General features: G+C 36.9%; 1 protein-coding gene across 1 annotated transcript in view; it reads right to left on the reverse strand.

The window, feature by feature from the left end:
- The window catches only part of polrmt (polymerase (RNA) mitochondrial (DNA directed)), a 76,101-nt gene that overhangs the window by 23,991 nt on the left and 36,206 nt on the right, over window positions 1-15,904 (reverse strand). Inside the window, exons 10-15 of the mRNA XM_065246356.1 lie at window positions 13,334-14,125; window positions 12,964-13,086; window positions 12,525-12,647; window positions 10,068-10,247; window positions 6,567-6,653; window positions 5,627-5,740 (exon numbers count right to left, since the gene is read on the reverse strand). Of these exons, the coding sequence (XP_065102428.1) occupies window positions 5,627-5,740; window positions 6,567-6,653; window positions 10,068-10,247; window positions 12,525-12,647; window positions 12,964-13,086; window positions 13,334-14,125 (1,419 nt within the window). The remainder of the gene's footprint in view (window positions 1-5,626; window positions 5,741-6,566; window positions 6,654-10,067; window positions 10,248-12,524; window positions 12,648-12,963; window positions 13,087-13,333; window positions 14,126-15,904) is intronic.

Here is a 15,904-nt window from a genome sequence, read left to right on the forward strand (position 1 = left end):
GGTTAATAACACTCATGTTTGGTTCCCTTAGTACGGGGGGAATGACTAACAAAAGAAAACAAATCTGCATGGGAACATGTTACCAGTGAGTTTAATTCCGTTGGGTATGAGAATACTTCTAGAAATAAAAAAGTGGTTTGACATTAAATTATCAGCCAAAGAAAAAAAACGCGTCACAGCACACCGACGTGAAATCTGTAGGAGGACAGACAATGACAGAACTTGGACAGCCGCATAACCATCATCATCGGCGCGATCTCTGAAAACGCACTCCCGGCGGAATGGATGATTTGCCAAGTCTTCCAATAATGCAAGATAAGCCACTGTGTCAAGCATTTGACGGAGCTTTCTTATATAGGGTTAGACACTAATTTCATAAATTAACTTCAACACTGATTTGCAGTTACTTTATTAACAGTAATCATTTTTAACACCTTGGGGTGGATAATAAATAGGCAAAGTGTTCTTTTAACGCTGGGGATGGACGGTCCTGTGTAGTATCGCTATTCTACCACTAGATTCTCTGCGTACGCATACTCCGAGGTGTGCGTATATTTACACACATTTCTACGTATAAGTACAATTTGAACTTGGGAACTTGGGTTCTGCAGCAGGACAATGATCCAAAACACATCAGCAAGTCCACCTCTGAATGGCTGAAGAAAAAAAAATGAAGACTTTGGAGTGGCCTAGTCAAAGTCCTGAACTCAATCCTATTAATAATGCTCGAAAACCTTCATTGTGGCTGAATTACAACAATTCTGCAAAGATAAGTGGGTCAAAATTCCTCCAAAGCACTGTAAGTTTGCAAGTTATTGCAAACGCTTGATTGCAGTTGTTGCTGCTAAGGGTGGCCCAACCAGTTATTAGGTTTAGGGGGCAAACACTTTTTCACACAGGGCCACTGTATGTAAATAAATTGCTGGATAATGTTATAAAAAAAACTTTGTGTTTACAGGACGTCAAGCAATAAATTATGTGAAAAACTTATTTGGGTGAACGTCTTTTTTTGGCCTTGCTAAGCTTACTGCTCCTCATCTACCAGATTGCTCATGATCAAACTGCACATTGTGAGAAACACCTGAAAACCACAACGTTCACAATCCAACAGTCTACTTTGGGAACCCCCAGACATAAATAACCCAAAATGATAATAGAACAAAAATTGCAATGAAGACATCTTAACAGATACAGTTTATATAAAAAGGTCTATAAAAATCCCTTACGTGACATCATTACAGATCATTAAGATCCATCGTGCCGGTTCATCCGTGTGCGGCAAACAGGTGAAGGTAGAGCTGGGGCTCCGTGGTGATTAATAGAGGTCTTAATGGTGCTACATTAATCTCGCCAGCGTGACATTTACAGGAGAACCGCAAGCCCCTGGTGTGACTGCCTAAGCAAGGGTTGTCTTCATCACTGGGCGAAATAAATATAGATTAGCTGTACCGAGGTTTATGCTCTAAATGGTGTTGCACATCATTGACCTCTGACCTTGACCCAAAGGGGCGTGCGATTCATGCCTAGCGATGCCGACAAGCTGCCTGTTCCCACATCAAGGAACTATTCTGAGGAAGGTGAAACAGAGCAGGTCGATGTAATACATCACAATATCAACTACCTTCAGCTGCTATAATACATCTTTATCTCCATGGAAGTAGAGTATGAAATCGGAAACTGTAGCGGGATTTGGATATGAAAAGCTGCCTACAAAGGGTCACGCGGCATAAATTTTCAGCTAAGCTGATGTTTTCATGCTAAATTTAGCACGTGGACCATTACAATTAGAAGCTAATGATAATTAAGCTGAAACATAAGAGCTAAGCATTAATTATATCACGTTATGTGGTTAGATGAGAAGACCTTCATAGCTCTTGCACGGCTAAAGAGCTTAAAATGTGAAGAATTTTAAATGGAGGACCGGCCTTTGATTAACGACCCATAAAAAATACCATTAAAATGTAATGACCTACATTGATAGGTCTTGGTTATTGTGTTGGGGACTAAACAATTCAAAACCAGATGATTCCTGTTTACAGGATAATACTGAGTATACTGACATATTTTTGATTGATTTCACTGCAAAAAAAAACGATTTTCAAGAAATATTTTGGTTTTGTTTTCAGTAAAAATATCTAAAAAATATTAAATGAATATGCTTTTGTGCATAAAACAAGCAAAACAATGAATTTGTCTTGTATTTACTGTTTAAGAAAAATTTTCAAGATTTTCTTCTTACGCCATTGACAGATTTTATTTTCTTGTTTTATGCACAAAATCACTGAAATTTGATATTTTTGGTCTATAAACTAGACTTATTTTCTTGGGTCATTTTGCTCATCAAGAATTTAAATTAAGAATTTTTAGATATTTTTACTGAAAACAAAACAAAAATACTAAGAATTTTTTTTTCTTGAAAACTTTCTTATTTAGTATTTTTGTCTTGATTTAAGAACTTTTTAGATACTTGTACTTAAAACAAGATGTATTTTCTTGATAAGCAAAATAACATAAGAAAAAAGGTCTAGTTTTTAGACAAAAAAAAACAAAAACACTTTTTTGCTTAAAAAAAAATTTAATCTGCCAATGGGACACTGCAAAAATGACTTTCTTACTTAGTATTTTTGTCTTGATTTAAGAATTTTTAGATATTTGTACTTAAAACAAAACAAGATTTATTTTCTTGATAAGCAAAATAACATAAGAAAATATGTCTAGTTTTTAGACAAAAAAAACAAAAACACTTTTTTTGCTTAAAAAAAAAATATATCTGCCAATGGGACACTGCAAAAATGACTTTCTTACTTAGTATTTTTGGCTTGATTTGCAAATGTTTAGATATTTGTACTTAAAACAAGATGTATTTCTTGATGAGCAAAATAACCTAATTAAATAGGTCTCGTTTTTAGACAAAAAAAAAACAACAACACTTTTTTGCTTAAAACAACAACAAAAAAATCTGCCAATGGGACACTGCAAAAATGACTTTTTTACTTAGTATTTTTGTCTTGATTTGCGATTGTTTAGATATTCGTACTTAAAACAAGATGTATTTTCTTGATGAGAAAAATAACCTAATTAAATAGGTCTCGTTTTTAGACAAAAAAAAACAACAACACTTTTTTGCTTAAAACAACAACAAAAAAATCTGCCAATGGGACACTGCAAAAATGACTTTCTTACTTAGTATTTTTGGCTTGATTTAAGAATTTTTAGATATTTGTACTTAAAACAAAACAAGATTTATTTTCTTGATAAGCAAAATAACATAAGAAAATAGGTCTCGTTTTTAGACAAAAAAAAAAAAAACGTTGCTTAAAACAAAAAAAAAAAAAAATCTGCCAATGGGACACTGCAAAAATGACTTTTTTACTTAGTATTTTTGTCTTGATTTGCGATTGTTTAGATATTCGTACTTAAAACAAGATGTATTTTCTTGATGAGAAAAATAACCTAATTAAATAGGTCTCGTTTTTAGACAAAAAAAAAACAACAACACTTTTTTGCTTAAAACAACAACAAAAAAATCTGCCAATGGGACACTGCAAAAATGACTTTTTTACTTAGTATTTTTGTCTTGATTTGCGATTGTTTAGATATTCGTACTTAAAACAAGATGTATTTTCTTGATGAGAAAAATAACCTAATTAAATAGGTCTCGTTTTTAGACAAAAAAAAACAACAACACTTTTTTGCTTAAAACAACAACAAAAAAATCTGCCAATGGGACACTGCAAAAATGACTTTCTTACTTAGTATTTTTGGCTTGATTTAAGAATTTTTAGATATTTGTACTTAAAACAAAACAAGATTTATTTTCTTGATAAGCAAAATAACATAAGAAAATAGGTCTCGTTTTTAGACAAAAAAAAAAAAAAACGTTGCTTAAAACAAAAAAACAAAAAAATCTGCCAATGGGAGACTGCAAAAATGACTTTTTTACTTAGTATTTTTGTCTTGATTTAAGAATTTTTAGATATTTGTACTTAAAACAAAACAAGATTTATTTTCTTGATAAGCAAAACAACATAAGAAAATATGTCTAGTTTTTAGACAAAAAAAACAAAAACACTTTTTTTGCTTAAAAAAAAAAAAACATCTGCCAATGGGACACTGCAAAAATGACTTTCTTACTTAGTATTTTTGGCTTGATTTGCAAATGTTTAGATATTTGTACTTAAAACAAGATGTATTTCTTGATGAGCAAAATAACCTAAGAAAATAGGTCTCGTTTTTAGACAAAAAAAAAAAAACGTTGCTTAAAACAAAAAAACAAAAAAATCTGCCAATGGGACACTGCAAAAATGACTTTTTTACTTAGTATTTTTGTCTTGATTTGCGATTGTTTAGATATTCGTACTTAAAACAAGATGTATTTTCTTGATGAGCTAAATAACCTAAGAAAATAGGTCTTGTTTTTTGACAAAACAAGCAAAAAAAAAAATAAATAAAACATTTAAATCTGCCAATGGGACACTGCAAAAATGACTTTCTTACTTAGTATTTTTGTTTTGTTTTCAGTAGAAAAATGTAAAAATTCTTAAACTATGATGCCTTTTCTTGATGAGGAAAATGACTTAAGAAAATAAGACTAGTTTATAGACAAAAAAAAATATACAATTTAAGTCAATTTAAACTTAAAACAAGCAACAGTATCTGCCAATGGGGTGAGAAAAAAACTGTTTCCTTTTTTCTTAAACACTTAATTTAAGCGAAATTTTCTCTCCCCATTGGCAGATAATTTTGCTTGTTTTAAGCATAAATTCACTTAAATTTGATAGTTTTTGCCTAAAAACTAGACATATTTTCTTAGGTAATTTTGCTCATAAAGAAAATACATAAATTTTTAGATATTTCTACTGAAAACAAGACAAAAATACTAAGTAAGAAAGTTTTTTTTTGCGGTGGATAAGAACATTTTAATTGATTTTGAAGTGTTTACAAAAAAGTAAACTTATTGCAAGATTTCTTTACCTCATTTACCACATTTTATTTGCTTGCCTGCATGAATCCAGAGCCTGACTTACTTGGACTAATTTTATGATAGACACTGTCTAAAAATACTTTTTAAAGGCAACCAAAGGGCAAAAATTATTCCTGCTGTGTTTCACCAAACAATAGCTAACACATTTGGAATGACATGAGGGTGAGCAAACAACGATGATACAATAGCAAAACGCTTTTCAAACTTTTATTAAACGAGTTTTATTAAAACCAAATATCTATTTATCTGGTAAAAATGTGGTATTAGGCCACACCCATCAACAGCAGCAGCAGCAGCAGCAAATGCTCAATGACTGTGAAACAGACGCGTTGCCAGATGCTCTCTACTGGATCCCCCACACGCTATGGACCACCGCTGTGCCAGCTCAGCTATGTGGCTGATGCTATCTGACAGCAGCATGGGTCGTCTGCGTGCAAAACCCCGCATTTTTGTCCATCGTTTCACTCCCGACCTTTCTTACATCCCTTAGAAAGCAGGGATGGAGGGAGGACAGACACCCTGCTGAATTCTGGTTAGGAGGTAAAGTGTAGCGTCTAAAGAAAAGAAATTGTATACTACAAGGGCCTTAAGTGGTGATGAATGAATCTTAATCTTCAAATATGTTTCGGTGTTGACACTTACCATTTGGTTCTTCATTCTGTGGTAAGGCTGAACGATAGGAAGTCCCAGCGGCGTCACCCACTCCACCGTTCGCCCAGACTTTGCTATTAGCCGAGCGCTCTCCGTCAGCCAATCCTGAAAACCGAAGATTAAGAGTTACACAGCATCAACCCTCAAAGTCAGTTTGCATATATTAACAACTGCAGTAGACTAGACATTGGACCAAGTTTGCACAACAGATTGAACCAATCTACCATACTAAAAACGAAATTGAAAACCCCAACCGTGATTAAAAAACAGATGTTATTTGTCCGCTGTGCTAACTTCACGTAAAAAATGACACATTAAAATGGCATCCAAAAAGTCTTTAGCTCTGCTACAGGTATTTGTAAATAACCAGATGCACAGGTGGAAAGTTGTTGCAGAGAACCTGCTGATCAACAGCACCAGTGCTGGCTCTGTTGGTTGGCAGGCGCAGTCGCAAGGTCCCCGGTGTTTTCCGGAAACGCTTTGTGGGAGATAAATTTCCCAGTTTTTTTGGAAGCAGGCCGGGCCTGAAGTGGATCCATTCATCAGACTGTTCACCAACAGCTTGGGCCCAAAGCACCCACCATGCCCTGCCCGGCCGAGAGGGTGGGGTTGTTTCTGGAATGATAAACGGCCTGAACTCGAGTCACTTTATCTCGTTCTCTAGGACCTGACCTATATAGGACGCTGGTTGCGTCTGTAGGTGAGGCGGGGGATATTTCACATTCGCTTTGCCTGTCTGGTTGTGTCCCAGGGGGGTGCAACAGGAGACGGTGAACGGATGGCTCTTGATCTGTTGCAATTTTTGTTTCTCAGTTCCCTGCAACTATAATTCACGAGGTGGGCACATGGCTGACATAAAAAATACATAGAAGACACCAGCAGTTTCATATATATTATGTCATATATTAGTATATATTGTGATATTATATACCTGAATTTCCCTTGTCCCAGTAAACATTTCCTTTAGGCTGCTAAAAACCTGATGCACCAGGTAATGTGAAGCATCCCATATGTACTCCTGTGGATAGATAACAGACATCTTTACATTAATACATTTACATGTATGCATTAAAGGAAAACTACACAGTTTTTCAGTATTTTACTATGTTCTTACCTCAACTTAGATGAATTAATACATACCTATCTTTTTTAAATGCATGCACTTTGAATCTTTGTACAGAGTGCCATGACTGTGTTAGCATTTAGCCTAGCCCCATTCATTCCTATGGCTCCAAACAGGAATGAATTTAGAAGCCACCAAAAACTTCCATGTTTTCCCTATTTAAAGACTGTTACACGAGTAGTTACATGAGTAAGTATGGTGGCACAAAATAAAACTATTGTTTGGAGCCATAGGAATGAATGGGGCTAGGCTAAATCCTAACACATTCACAAAGCGCTGTACAAAGATTAAAAGTGCACGCATTGAAAAATGATAGGTATGTATTAATTCATCTAAGTTGAGGTAAGAACACAGTAAAATATTGAAAAACGGTGTTACTTTTACAGTGGATTTAAGCTATACATTTTCATCAGTATTTCATCCTTCTTTCCTTCGGGTTGTCAATGCAATGCTCTACCAATTGAGCTGCAAGACCACCCAGACAAAGATCAATATATTTGGAACTCTCCTACCAAATTCCTGCCTCTAGACATCACCCAGGGATAGACAGAAGTACCGTATTTCAAATGGAAACATGGGCACAATTTAGCTATGAAACTATGCTTAGATTTTAAATTCAGAAGTGAAAAAAGGATGAGACTCTGGGTAAGACCTACAGTCCGGAGAGACACATTGTCAGAGACATGACAGCGGCATTCAGCCATAGCCAACATGGGTTGAGTCTACAATTACGTCACCCATAAAGAGTTTAATAATAGAAACATCAACAGAAAGACCTTAAAAACAACGAATAATCCCAAATGATCAACATTGGTTTTGCTTTACCAAGCAATGTATGCAGATTAGATCCCTTGACACTACAGGTGATAATACACTTTTGTAATCCCTATGGAAAAAAGGATAGGAGCATCACTTGTTTCTATGGTTGCCCACAGAGGAACACACTGGGGAAATCAGGACTGACGCACGTGCAGGGAAACTAAATCCTTACCGTTCACGTCGTCATGTGCAGAGACATCTTAAGCAAAGCAGGCCATATGATGGACCAAAAAAAAGTTGACTTTCTGATCTTATAATCTACCTAAATCTTTAATCTAGCTTTAAATCTATCTCGAGGAAAACACCAGACAGATGGTATTTTTAAAAGAAACAATCAAGGAAGAAAACAGGACATGGTTTTTTAAATGGAATTGTGACCTGAGGAGGTCACCTGGGTCTTAAAAGTGTAATCTGTGATTGTAAGCCTGTCTAAATAAAACACATTTGTTTTTTTCCTGAAAATCTTTAAGCAAATTACTTCTGAGAAATGTAATCCTGTCCACATAAAAATGCAAAGTTTATTTTGCAAAGCCACGCATCATTTACTTAAAGGGACACTCCACTTTTTTGAAAATATGCTCATTTTCCAGCTCCCTTAGAGTTAAACATTTGATTTTTACTGGTTTGGAATCCATTCAGCCGATCTCCGGGTCTGGCGGTGCCACTTTTAGCATAGCTTAGCATAATCCTGTGGCCGAAAATAGTCCTGGGTAATTAAAAGTTACTAAGGGGACTATTTTTGGGCGCTGCGTAATATCATTGCACCTGCTGCAGCCATGGTACGGCAGCAAAGAGCATGATTATTTCACCAGAATGAGAGTATAGTTCCTAGCCATATCGGCCTAGAAAATAACAACTTTTAATTTTTCGTCGTTCTTAGTATACAATGTAACTACAGAAGATTTGAGTTTTAAAAAGGAAAAATATCGAAACTCTTTTTGAGCGCGATGCTAATGGTCTAATCAGATTCAATGGATTATGCTAAGCTATGCTAAAAGTGGTACCGCCAGACCCCGAGATCGGCTGAATGGATCCTAAAACTGTAAAAATCAAATGTTTCACTTCAGGGGAGCTGGAAAATTACCCTATTTTCAAAAAAAAGTGGAGTGTCCCTTTAATATTAAATAAATAGGGAGCTTGATCATGGCCTGGTCAGAATGGCCACTAATTTGATCCTCAGGTTCATTTTTGATTAGTCCATTTTAAAAAAAAAATCCAGATGATTTACTCACCACCATGTCATCCAAAATGTTGATGTCTTTCTTTGTTCAGTCGAGAAATAATAATATTTTTGGAGGAAAACATTCCAGGATTTTTCTCATTTTAATGGAATTAAATGGGCCCCAACACTTATTAGTTTTAATGCAGTTTAAAATTGCAGTTTCAAAGGACTCTAAACGATCTCTTAACGAGGCATAAGAGTCTTAGCTAGCAAAACGATTGTCATTTTTGCCAAGAAAAAAAACTTTTACTTTTAAACCACAACTTCTCATCTTCCTCCGTTGCTGTGACCTACCAGCGCGACCTCATGACGTCGGAAGGTCAAGTGTTACATATATGAAACGCACATTTGTGGACCATTTTAAACAATAAACTGACACAAAAACATTAATTAGTATCATTCAACATACAACAACGTCAGAACAGTCCTCTTTCTCCACACTTGTAAACACTGGGGCGTAGTTTTGCATACGTCATCCGTGACCTCTTGACCTGATGACGTATTATGCGGGGTCACGCTGGCGTATCACAGGACCGGAAAAAGATGAGAAGTGCATATTTTTTTTTCTTGCCAAAAATGACAATCGTCTGGCTAGATAAGACTGTAAGGCCTCGTTTGAGATCATTTAGAGTCCTTTGAAACTACAATTTTAAACTGCCTTAAAAATAATAAGTGTTGGGGTCCATTAAATTCCATGAAAATGATAAAAATCCTGGAATCTTTTCCTCAAAAAACATAATTTCTTCTCGACTGAACAAAGAAAGACATCAACATTTTGGATGACATGGTGGTGAGTAAATTATCTGGATTTTTTTTCAAGAAAATTGAATATTCCTTTAATTATATACATAACATTAAATTAGTAACATATTTATTAATAAAAATAGCATATATTAACTACATCTACTACAAAGATGTCAGATCTATCCAAATCCTTAGATAAAATCATATCCTATGATGATAACTTTCAAATTTTGATAAGAAAAAAAATGTAATCCGATGTTTTATATGGCTAAAGCACATGATGTGTCTGCATGAAGAAAAAACTATGAAAAAACTATGAATGCACCATAAGAACCGTACAGAGCGTTCATACTGTCAAAGCTAACCAGACTGTGTTACAGACCAAGAACAAAGGTACAGACCACCTTCATACAAACATCAAACAAGACAAGGTTCATGTCAAGTTAAAAACTGAGCCAACTTTCTAACACCTGGAGTTTGTTACTACATCTATGGAAATTTCATTGAAGCATGAGAAGCCTCACCTTGGGAAAGTCATCGATTTCCTTCAGCCGCTTTTCGATTTGTAGACGACCCCCATAGCGGGTGACGCCATAGACCACGGTCATCACCGTCTGCTTCACCACCTTCCTGCTGATGAAGCCCTCCAGCACTTGAGCGATCTTCAGACCCTTCTCTGCATCTCGAACCCTGAACTCCTCCACCTATGAGACAAAGTCAAAAGATCAGGGTTTACAAGCATTACATTAACTGATGCTTTCATCCAAAGCAACTACTGGGGTATACATTATCAGTATGCATGTTCCCTCGGGATCAAACCCACGACCTTTGTGCTGCTCTACCACCACACCCTACCAGTTGAGCTACACGAACACAAGGGCATGAATGAACAGAACTTTCATTTGCACGAAAGGACAGAGCAGCATCATTAATCACACACGAGTTGCAGAAGTTGTTGATGGTCTCACTGGGACTCTGGAGAGCTTATCCGGTGAAACAGCCCTCCTGAAGGGCTCAAGAACAATGAGGCCAAACTTTGCTACTTTACAACTTCAGCACTGTGCTAGGATCAAAGCAATGAGTGTTTACTTGCTTACATTATATTCCCAAATGTAGAGAAATCGATAGCTAGGTCATGGTATCTATTAAAAATACACAGTCTTCCCAGAACTATACACTGAAGACTGATAAATAATCCTCATCGCAAAGGCGTCTCCTGTGACCAAATGTGCAAGGATTTTTTTGGCTCGCCTCAGACGTGGTTAAAATCCCATTACGTTACAAACCCTTGTTTAAACGTGTGTTAGCGGTGCGACCTGTGATCACCAAAAATGATATATGTGACCGTGGACCACAAAACCAGCCGTAAGGGAACATTAAATTTGGATTTATACATCAATTGAAAGCTAAATAATTGATGCACGGTTTGTTAGAATAGGACACTATTTGAAAATCTGGAATCTGAGGGTGCAAAAAAATTTTAATATTGAGAAAATAGTCTTTAAAGTTGTTCAAATGAAGGCCTTAAAGGGATAGTTCACCATTTACTAGTTCACCAACACAAAGGAAGATATTTTGACAAATGTTTTTAACCAAACGGTTTGTGGACCCCATTCACTTCCATAGTAGGAAAAAAGTATACTATGGAAGTAAATGGGGTCCACAATTGGTTTGTTTACAAACATTCCTTAAAAAAATCTTCATTCGTCTTCATTAGAGCAAAGAAATTTAGACGGGTTTGTAAAAACATGAGGGTGAATAAATTATGACAGAATTTTCATTTTTGGGTGAACTATTTCTTTAAAGGATTAGTGCATTTTCTTAAAGGTGACATAGAATGATTGAACGGGGTATTTATCCTTGTTCTGTGATGTGATATGTAAACAAAAATTTTTTTGTTTGGGTTTGTAATGCCTTAGAAGCTTCCTAAAAACCTCTCTCAGATAGCTCTATTAGGATGGGGGATTTTAAAGTGGTTTTGCACCTATTTGGCTCCCCCTACTGGCTTATCTTGCAATCTCATTACTGATTGGCTGACTTTGCTGCCACTCAAAAAATGTAGCCAATTATTTAAAAGTGGAGGGGCAGTTAGATGCCTGTGATGTCATAAGCATCAGTTTTTCAGATTGGGCCGTTTTCTGGCTGACATTTCTAAAACAGGAATTTCTATGAGCCTGAGATGTTTAGCATGTCTAGCACTTTTCATATGTTTGTGAATGCGGGTAGACTACCATTATTCAACAAAGACAAGGTAAAAATGGTTTTTCATTCTCTGTCCTCCAGATAATTTACTCACCACCATGTCATCCAAAATGTTGATGTCTTTCTTTGTTCAGTCAAGAAGAAATTATGTTTTTTGAGGAAAACATTCCAGGACCCTTATGCCTTGTTTGAGATCGTTTTGAAACTGCAATTTTAAACTGCATTAACACTGTCAAGTGTTGGGGTCCATTAAAGTCCATTAAAATAAAAAAAAATCCTGGAATCTTTCCCTCAAAAAACATAATTTCTTCTCGACTGAACAAAGAAAGACATTAACAGTTTGGATGACATAGTGGTGACTAAATTATCTGGATTTTTTTAAAGAAAATAAACTAATCCTTTAACTTAACAACACATATTGCTAATGATAAAATACATTTTTTTACATATTTACAGAGGGAAATGTACAAAAGTATCTTCATGGAACATGATCTTTACTTAATATCCTAATGATTTTTGGCATTAAAAATGTTTTGACCCATACAAACCCACAAAAATACCCATGTGACTTATGACTGGTTTTGTGGTCCAGACAGGGTCACAAATATGTGACCCAGTCTGTGAAAACAGCTCATTATTTTTGATTTCTACATAAAAACAATGATTCTTGAGTCCACTGAAGGGTCTGTTGTGGTACATAAGATAAACAAGGTTGAAAACATCAAACATTAAACGGTTTAATTGGCACTGCCGCCCCCTAGTGCCACAGTGCGACTGACCTGCTGAGCTACACCGCTGTAGACGTCCTGAGGTATTTCACATGGCATGAGGTTCACCGAAGTCGCGCCTATCACGTCCCGCCCGAGGGCAGCATAGTGCTGTAGACCGTTGCAGGAACCATCCTGAAGGGACGCAGAATACAAGAACGATTATTCTCATGTGAGCATTAATCACGAAGACAAATACAAACCGGCAAAAATTGTAATCTTGATTTTAAAGTCCATCAGGGACTTTAAACCATCATTTGAGTATTATTAAAAAGCATAAAAGATGGCAAGATGTTTTATAGTGACCACGCTGGCGACCGCAGCCAGGTTTTATTGGATTGGCAAATAAAACGTTAATGTTTAATGCTCATAATTTACCAGCAGAGACAGAAGACGCCGTTATAAAGAAAGCATTTATTCAATACCCAATGATTTGTGAGACAGTTCCTACCTGGTGTACGGGGAAATAGGAGATGTATTTAGTGTGGTCGGGTGCGCGTGAGGCATTTGCTATCTCCATACAGCAACCCAGTGCCTGCCACGGCTCATCTGCATTCATCCACCATTTGCGACCCTGTAAAAAAAGAGTTATGACTCTTAGGGGCCTTGTGGTGTGACAAACATTTTAACGAAACACAAAATATGCCTTAGTTATAACTGAAAGCCTGCTAGATCTGAAACAGATTATCTACTAGATAATACAAATGGGACTAAATTGATTTCAATAAATACACTATACAAAGGCAAACATGCTCCATTATATTGTGACCATTGTAGCGTATAATAAACCAATGCTCGTGTCTCGTGACGTAACAACTTACATCAAGAGGATGGTCTGCTGAGTCCAGGATGTCCTCCATGATACTCTCTGCATACTCCAGCCTTCCCGCTAGTGAACTACGCTTCTTCAAACCAGTAAGATTCACCAGGTGGATCTTCAACCAGTCAAGGCCTGTAGGACCGAGGGGTCTTCCCTCGGCAAACAGCAGCAAGGCCCTGGTCACGTCACTACCCAGGTGGTTAAAATATGGCGGCCGAGGGTACGTACGACCACGGAAATCCATATTGTGAGGAAACCAGAAGATCTCGTCCCTCACGTGATTAGCGATAGACAGCTTATAAAGTGCATCCATTCGGAGGCTGTGCATCTCCGCCACCTTCTTTTTGGCTTTAATGCCTTCCCGCTTCATGTACGCCTTTTCCGCTTGGGTGTAGGAAGGGTCGTGAGGGCTGAAGCGTGGAATCTCGGGTGCTTCGGACAACGGCGGAGGAATACAGAGCTTGTCGCTCCCCTTGTCGTTGAAGATCGAGATGATGATGTCCAGGAGGGGCTTGTTGATCTTCCAGGCGCAGTTGCCCACCTGGTTGAGGGAGTCCAGCACGGCATGGAGATCTTCTGATCGGCTCTTCTCCAGAAGAAGCTGGTGCTGGATGGCTCCTTCGGTTGAACGCATCAGCTTTGTGGGCGATAAGAGGTACGCGCCACTTTTAGGGGAGGTCCAGGGTACCGGCGGACACAACATGGGCATGACGTAGGAGTCGAATGTAAGTGTGGTTTCCATCGCCTCCCTCTGCATTTGGGTCACAATAGGGTGTGGCTTGATAAAGCCGATCTGATGTGAATATGAAGGGAGATAAAAATCAAATCTTATATCCTTAAAGTTGTTCCTCAGATGATACAATAGAGAAGCCCATGAAAGAAGCTATAGTAAACATTCGAAGGCATAGTCATTGGCCGTCAACCTGTGTTTACAGATGACTTCTTGAACATCGTCTTGGACAGCTTTACATTTTAGTGTTTACCTTACAGGCATGTTGTAAAATGCACAATGAACAGATGATTGAATAACACATGGTGTGACAGATCTATGCTAATAACCATCCCCTGTCAATATCTCTCTCAATCAGCCCTGTGATGCCAGTTTAAATACACATTAAAGGTGATGGATGTGTGATTAGACAGCCAGATAACATTCACATTTCATTTATGAATTTGGCAGACACTTTTATCCAAAGGGACTTAGACACAAAGACACAAAATGCAAATATACCCACACTAATGGCACAAATGGTCTACAACATTATTGCTCTACAAAGGCAAAGCGCAGTAACAACACATTTGTCCAAAATTTAGTTAAGGCTTGAAATGGACTTTGCAAAACATCTGTTCTGTCTTGTGAATAAAGTCTCCAGGTTCAGTTATGCCCATTTCAGAGAATTGAGGGTGTCTAAATTGCTCAGATTTAGTGTTTGCGTAGTAACTGCATTGTGCCTTTGTAGGGCAGATTAGAGGAGTAAACTTCTGTGTTATTAATTTCTAAGCAATTGTAATTATAGATTTCTGTCTAGCAGAGGATAAATAGGAAAAAACGATCCCATAAAGGAGGATGCCAAGCCACACACTGCAAAAAATGATTTTCAGAAAATATGTTCTTAGTATTTTTGTCTTGTTTTCAGTAAAAATATCAAAAAAATCTTAAATTAAGATGCATTTTCTTGATGAGTCTAGTTTTTAGACCAAAAATATCAAATTTAAGTGATTTTGTGCATAAAACAAGCAAAAAAATCTGCCAATGGGGTAAGCAAAAAAAATAAAAATAAAAATTCTTAAACACTAAATTCAAGAAAAATTCAAGAAAAATGTACTACTAATCAAGGAACTGGCCTTACTGAGGAGATGCGCATGACTTTCTGAGAGCATGGCTATGCCGAGACTACACGGAAATATCTGGAATGAGACACTGAAGACAAAAGGGAAAAATCTGACACTCCATATCCCTTGGAGGTTAATCTACCGGGCAATTGAGGGAACACTAAAAAAGAGATTAGTTTCAGAGTAATTATTCTTCCTCTGTTGGCCTGCGACCGCTCATGCAAGAAAAGTGATTTTATAATTCATGAAAACATTTGTGACTGTGAGAGGTTATGGGAGTAGGGTGAGGGGAGTTCTTCGTGAGCAAACACCAGCAGTCAGTTTGCTTACCTTTTCATTCATATCACATAGAAACCTGAAAAACGTCTTTTCGTTATTGTAACCACCAATCTGATTGCTCGGTGATTCTAGAGTCTAGATACACCATATATTGTCAGGAAAAATTGTCAAAAAAATTCTCCCTAGTTGTTAAAAAGTACACCTTTGCACAAAACTAAAGAGTTCATATTAGTACCTCAGAAGTACAAAATGGTACCAAATGTATACATATTTGCACCTATAAGGTACCTTCTTAAAGGGTGCTGCCCCAGTGAAAGCAAAGGACTATTACTTGTCAATTTTTTTGACGGTGTATTGACTGATCGGTCGATTAGTCTGTCTGACTGTCTATCAACCTATCCATCCGTTGGTCTGTATGTCTATCTATCTACCCATCTACCTTTCCATCCATCCATCTATC

Source organism: Paramisgurnus dabryanus, chromosome 24 (genome assembly GCF_030506205.2).
Source record: "Paramisgurnus dabryanus chromosome 24, PD_genome_1.1, whole genome shotgun sequence".
NCBI classification, from domain to species: Eukaryota; Metazoa; Chordata; class Actinopteri; order Cypriniformes; family Cobitidae; genus Paramisgurnus; species Paramisgurnus dabryanus.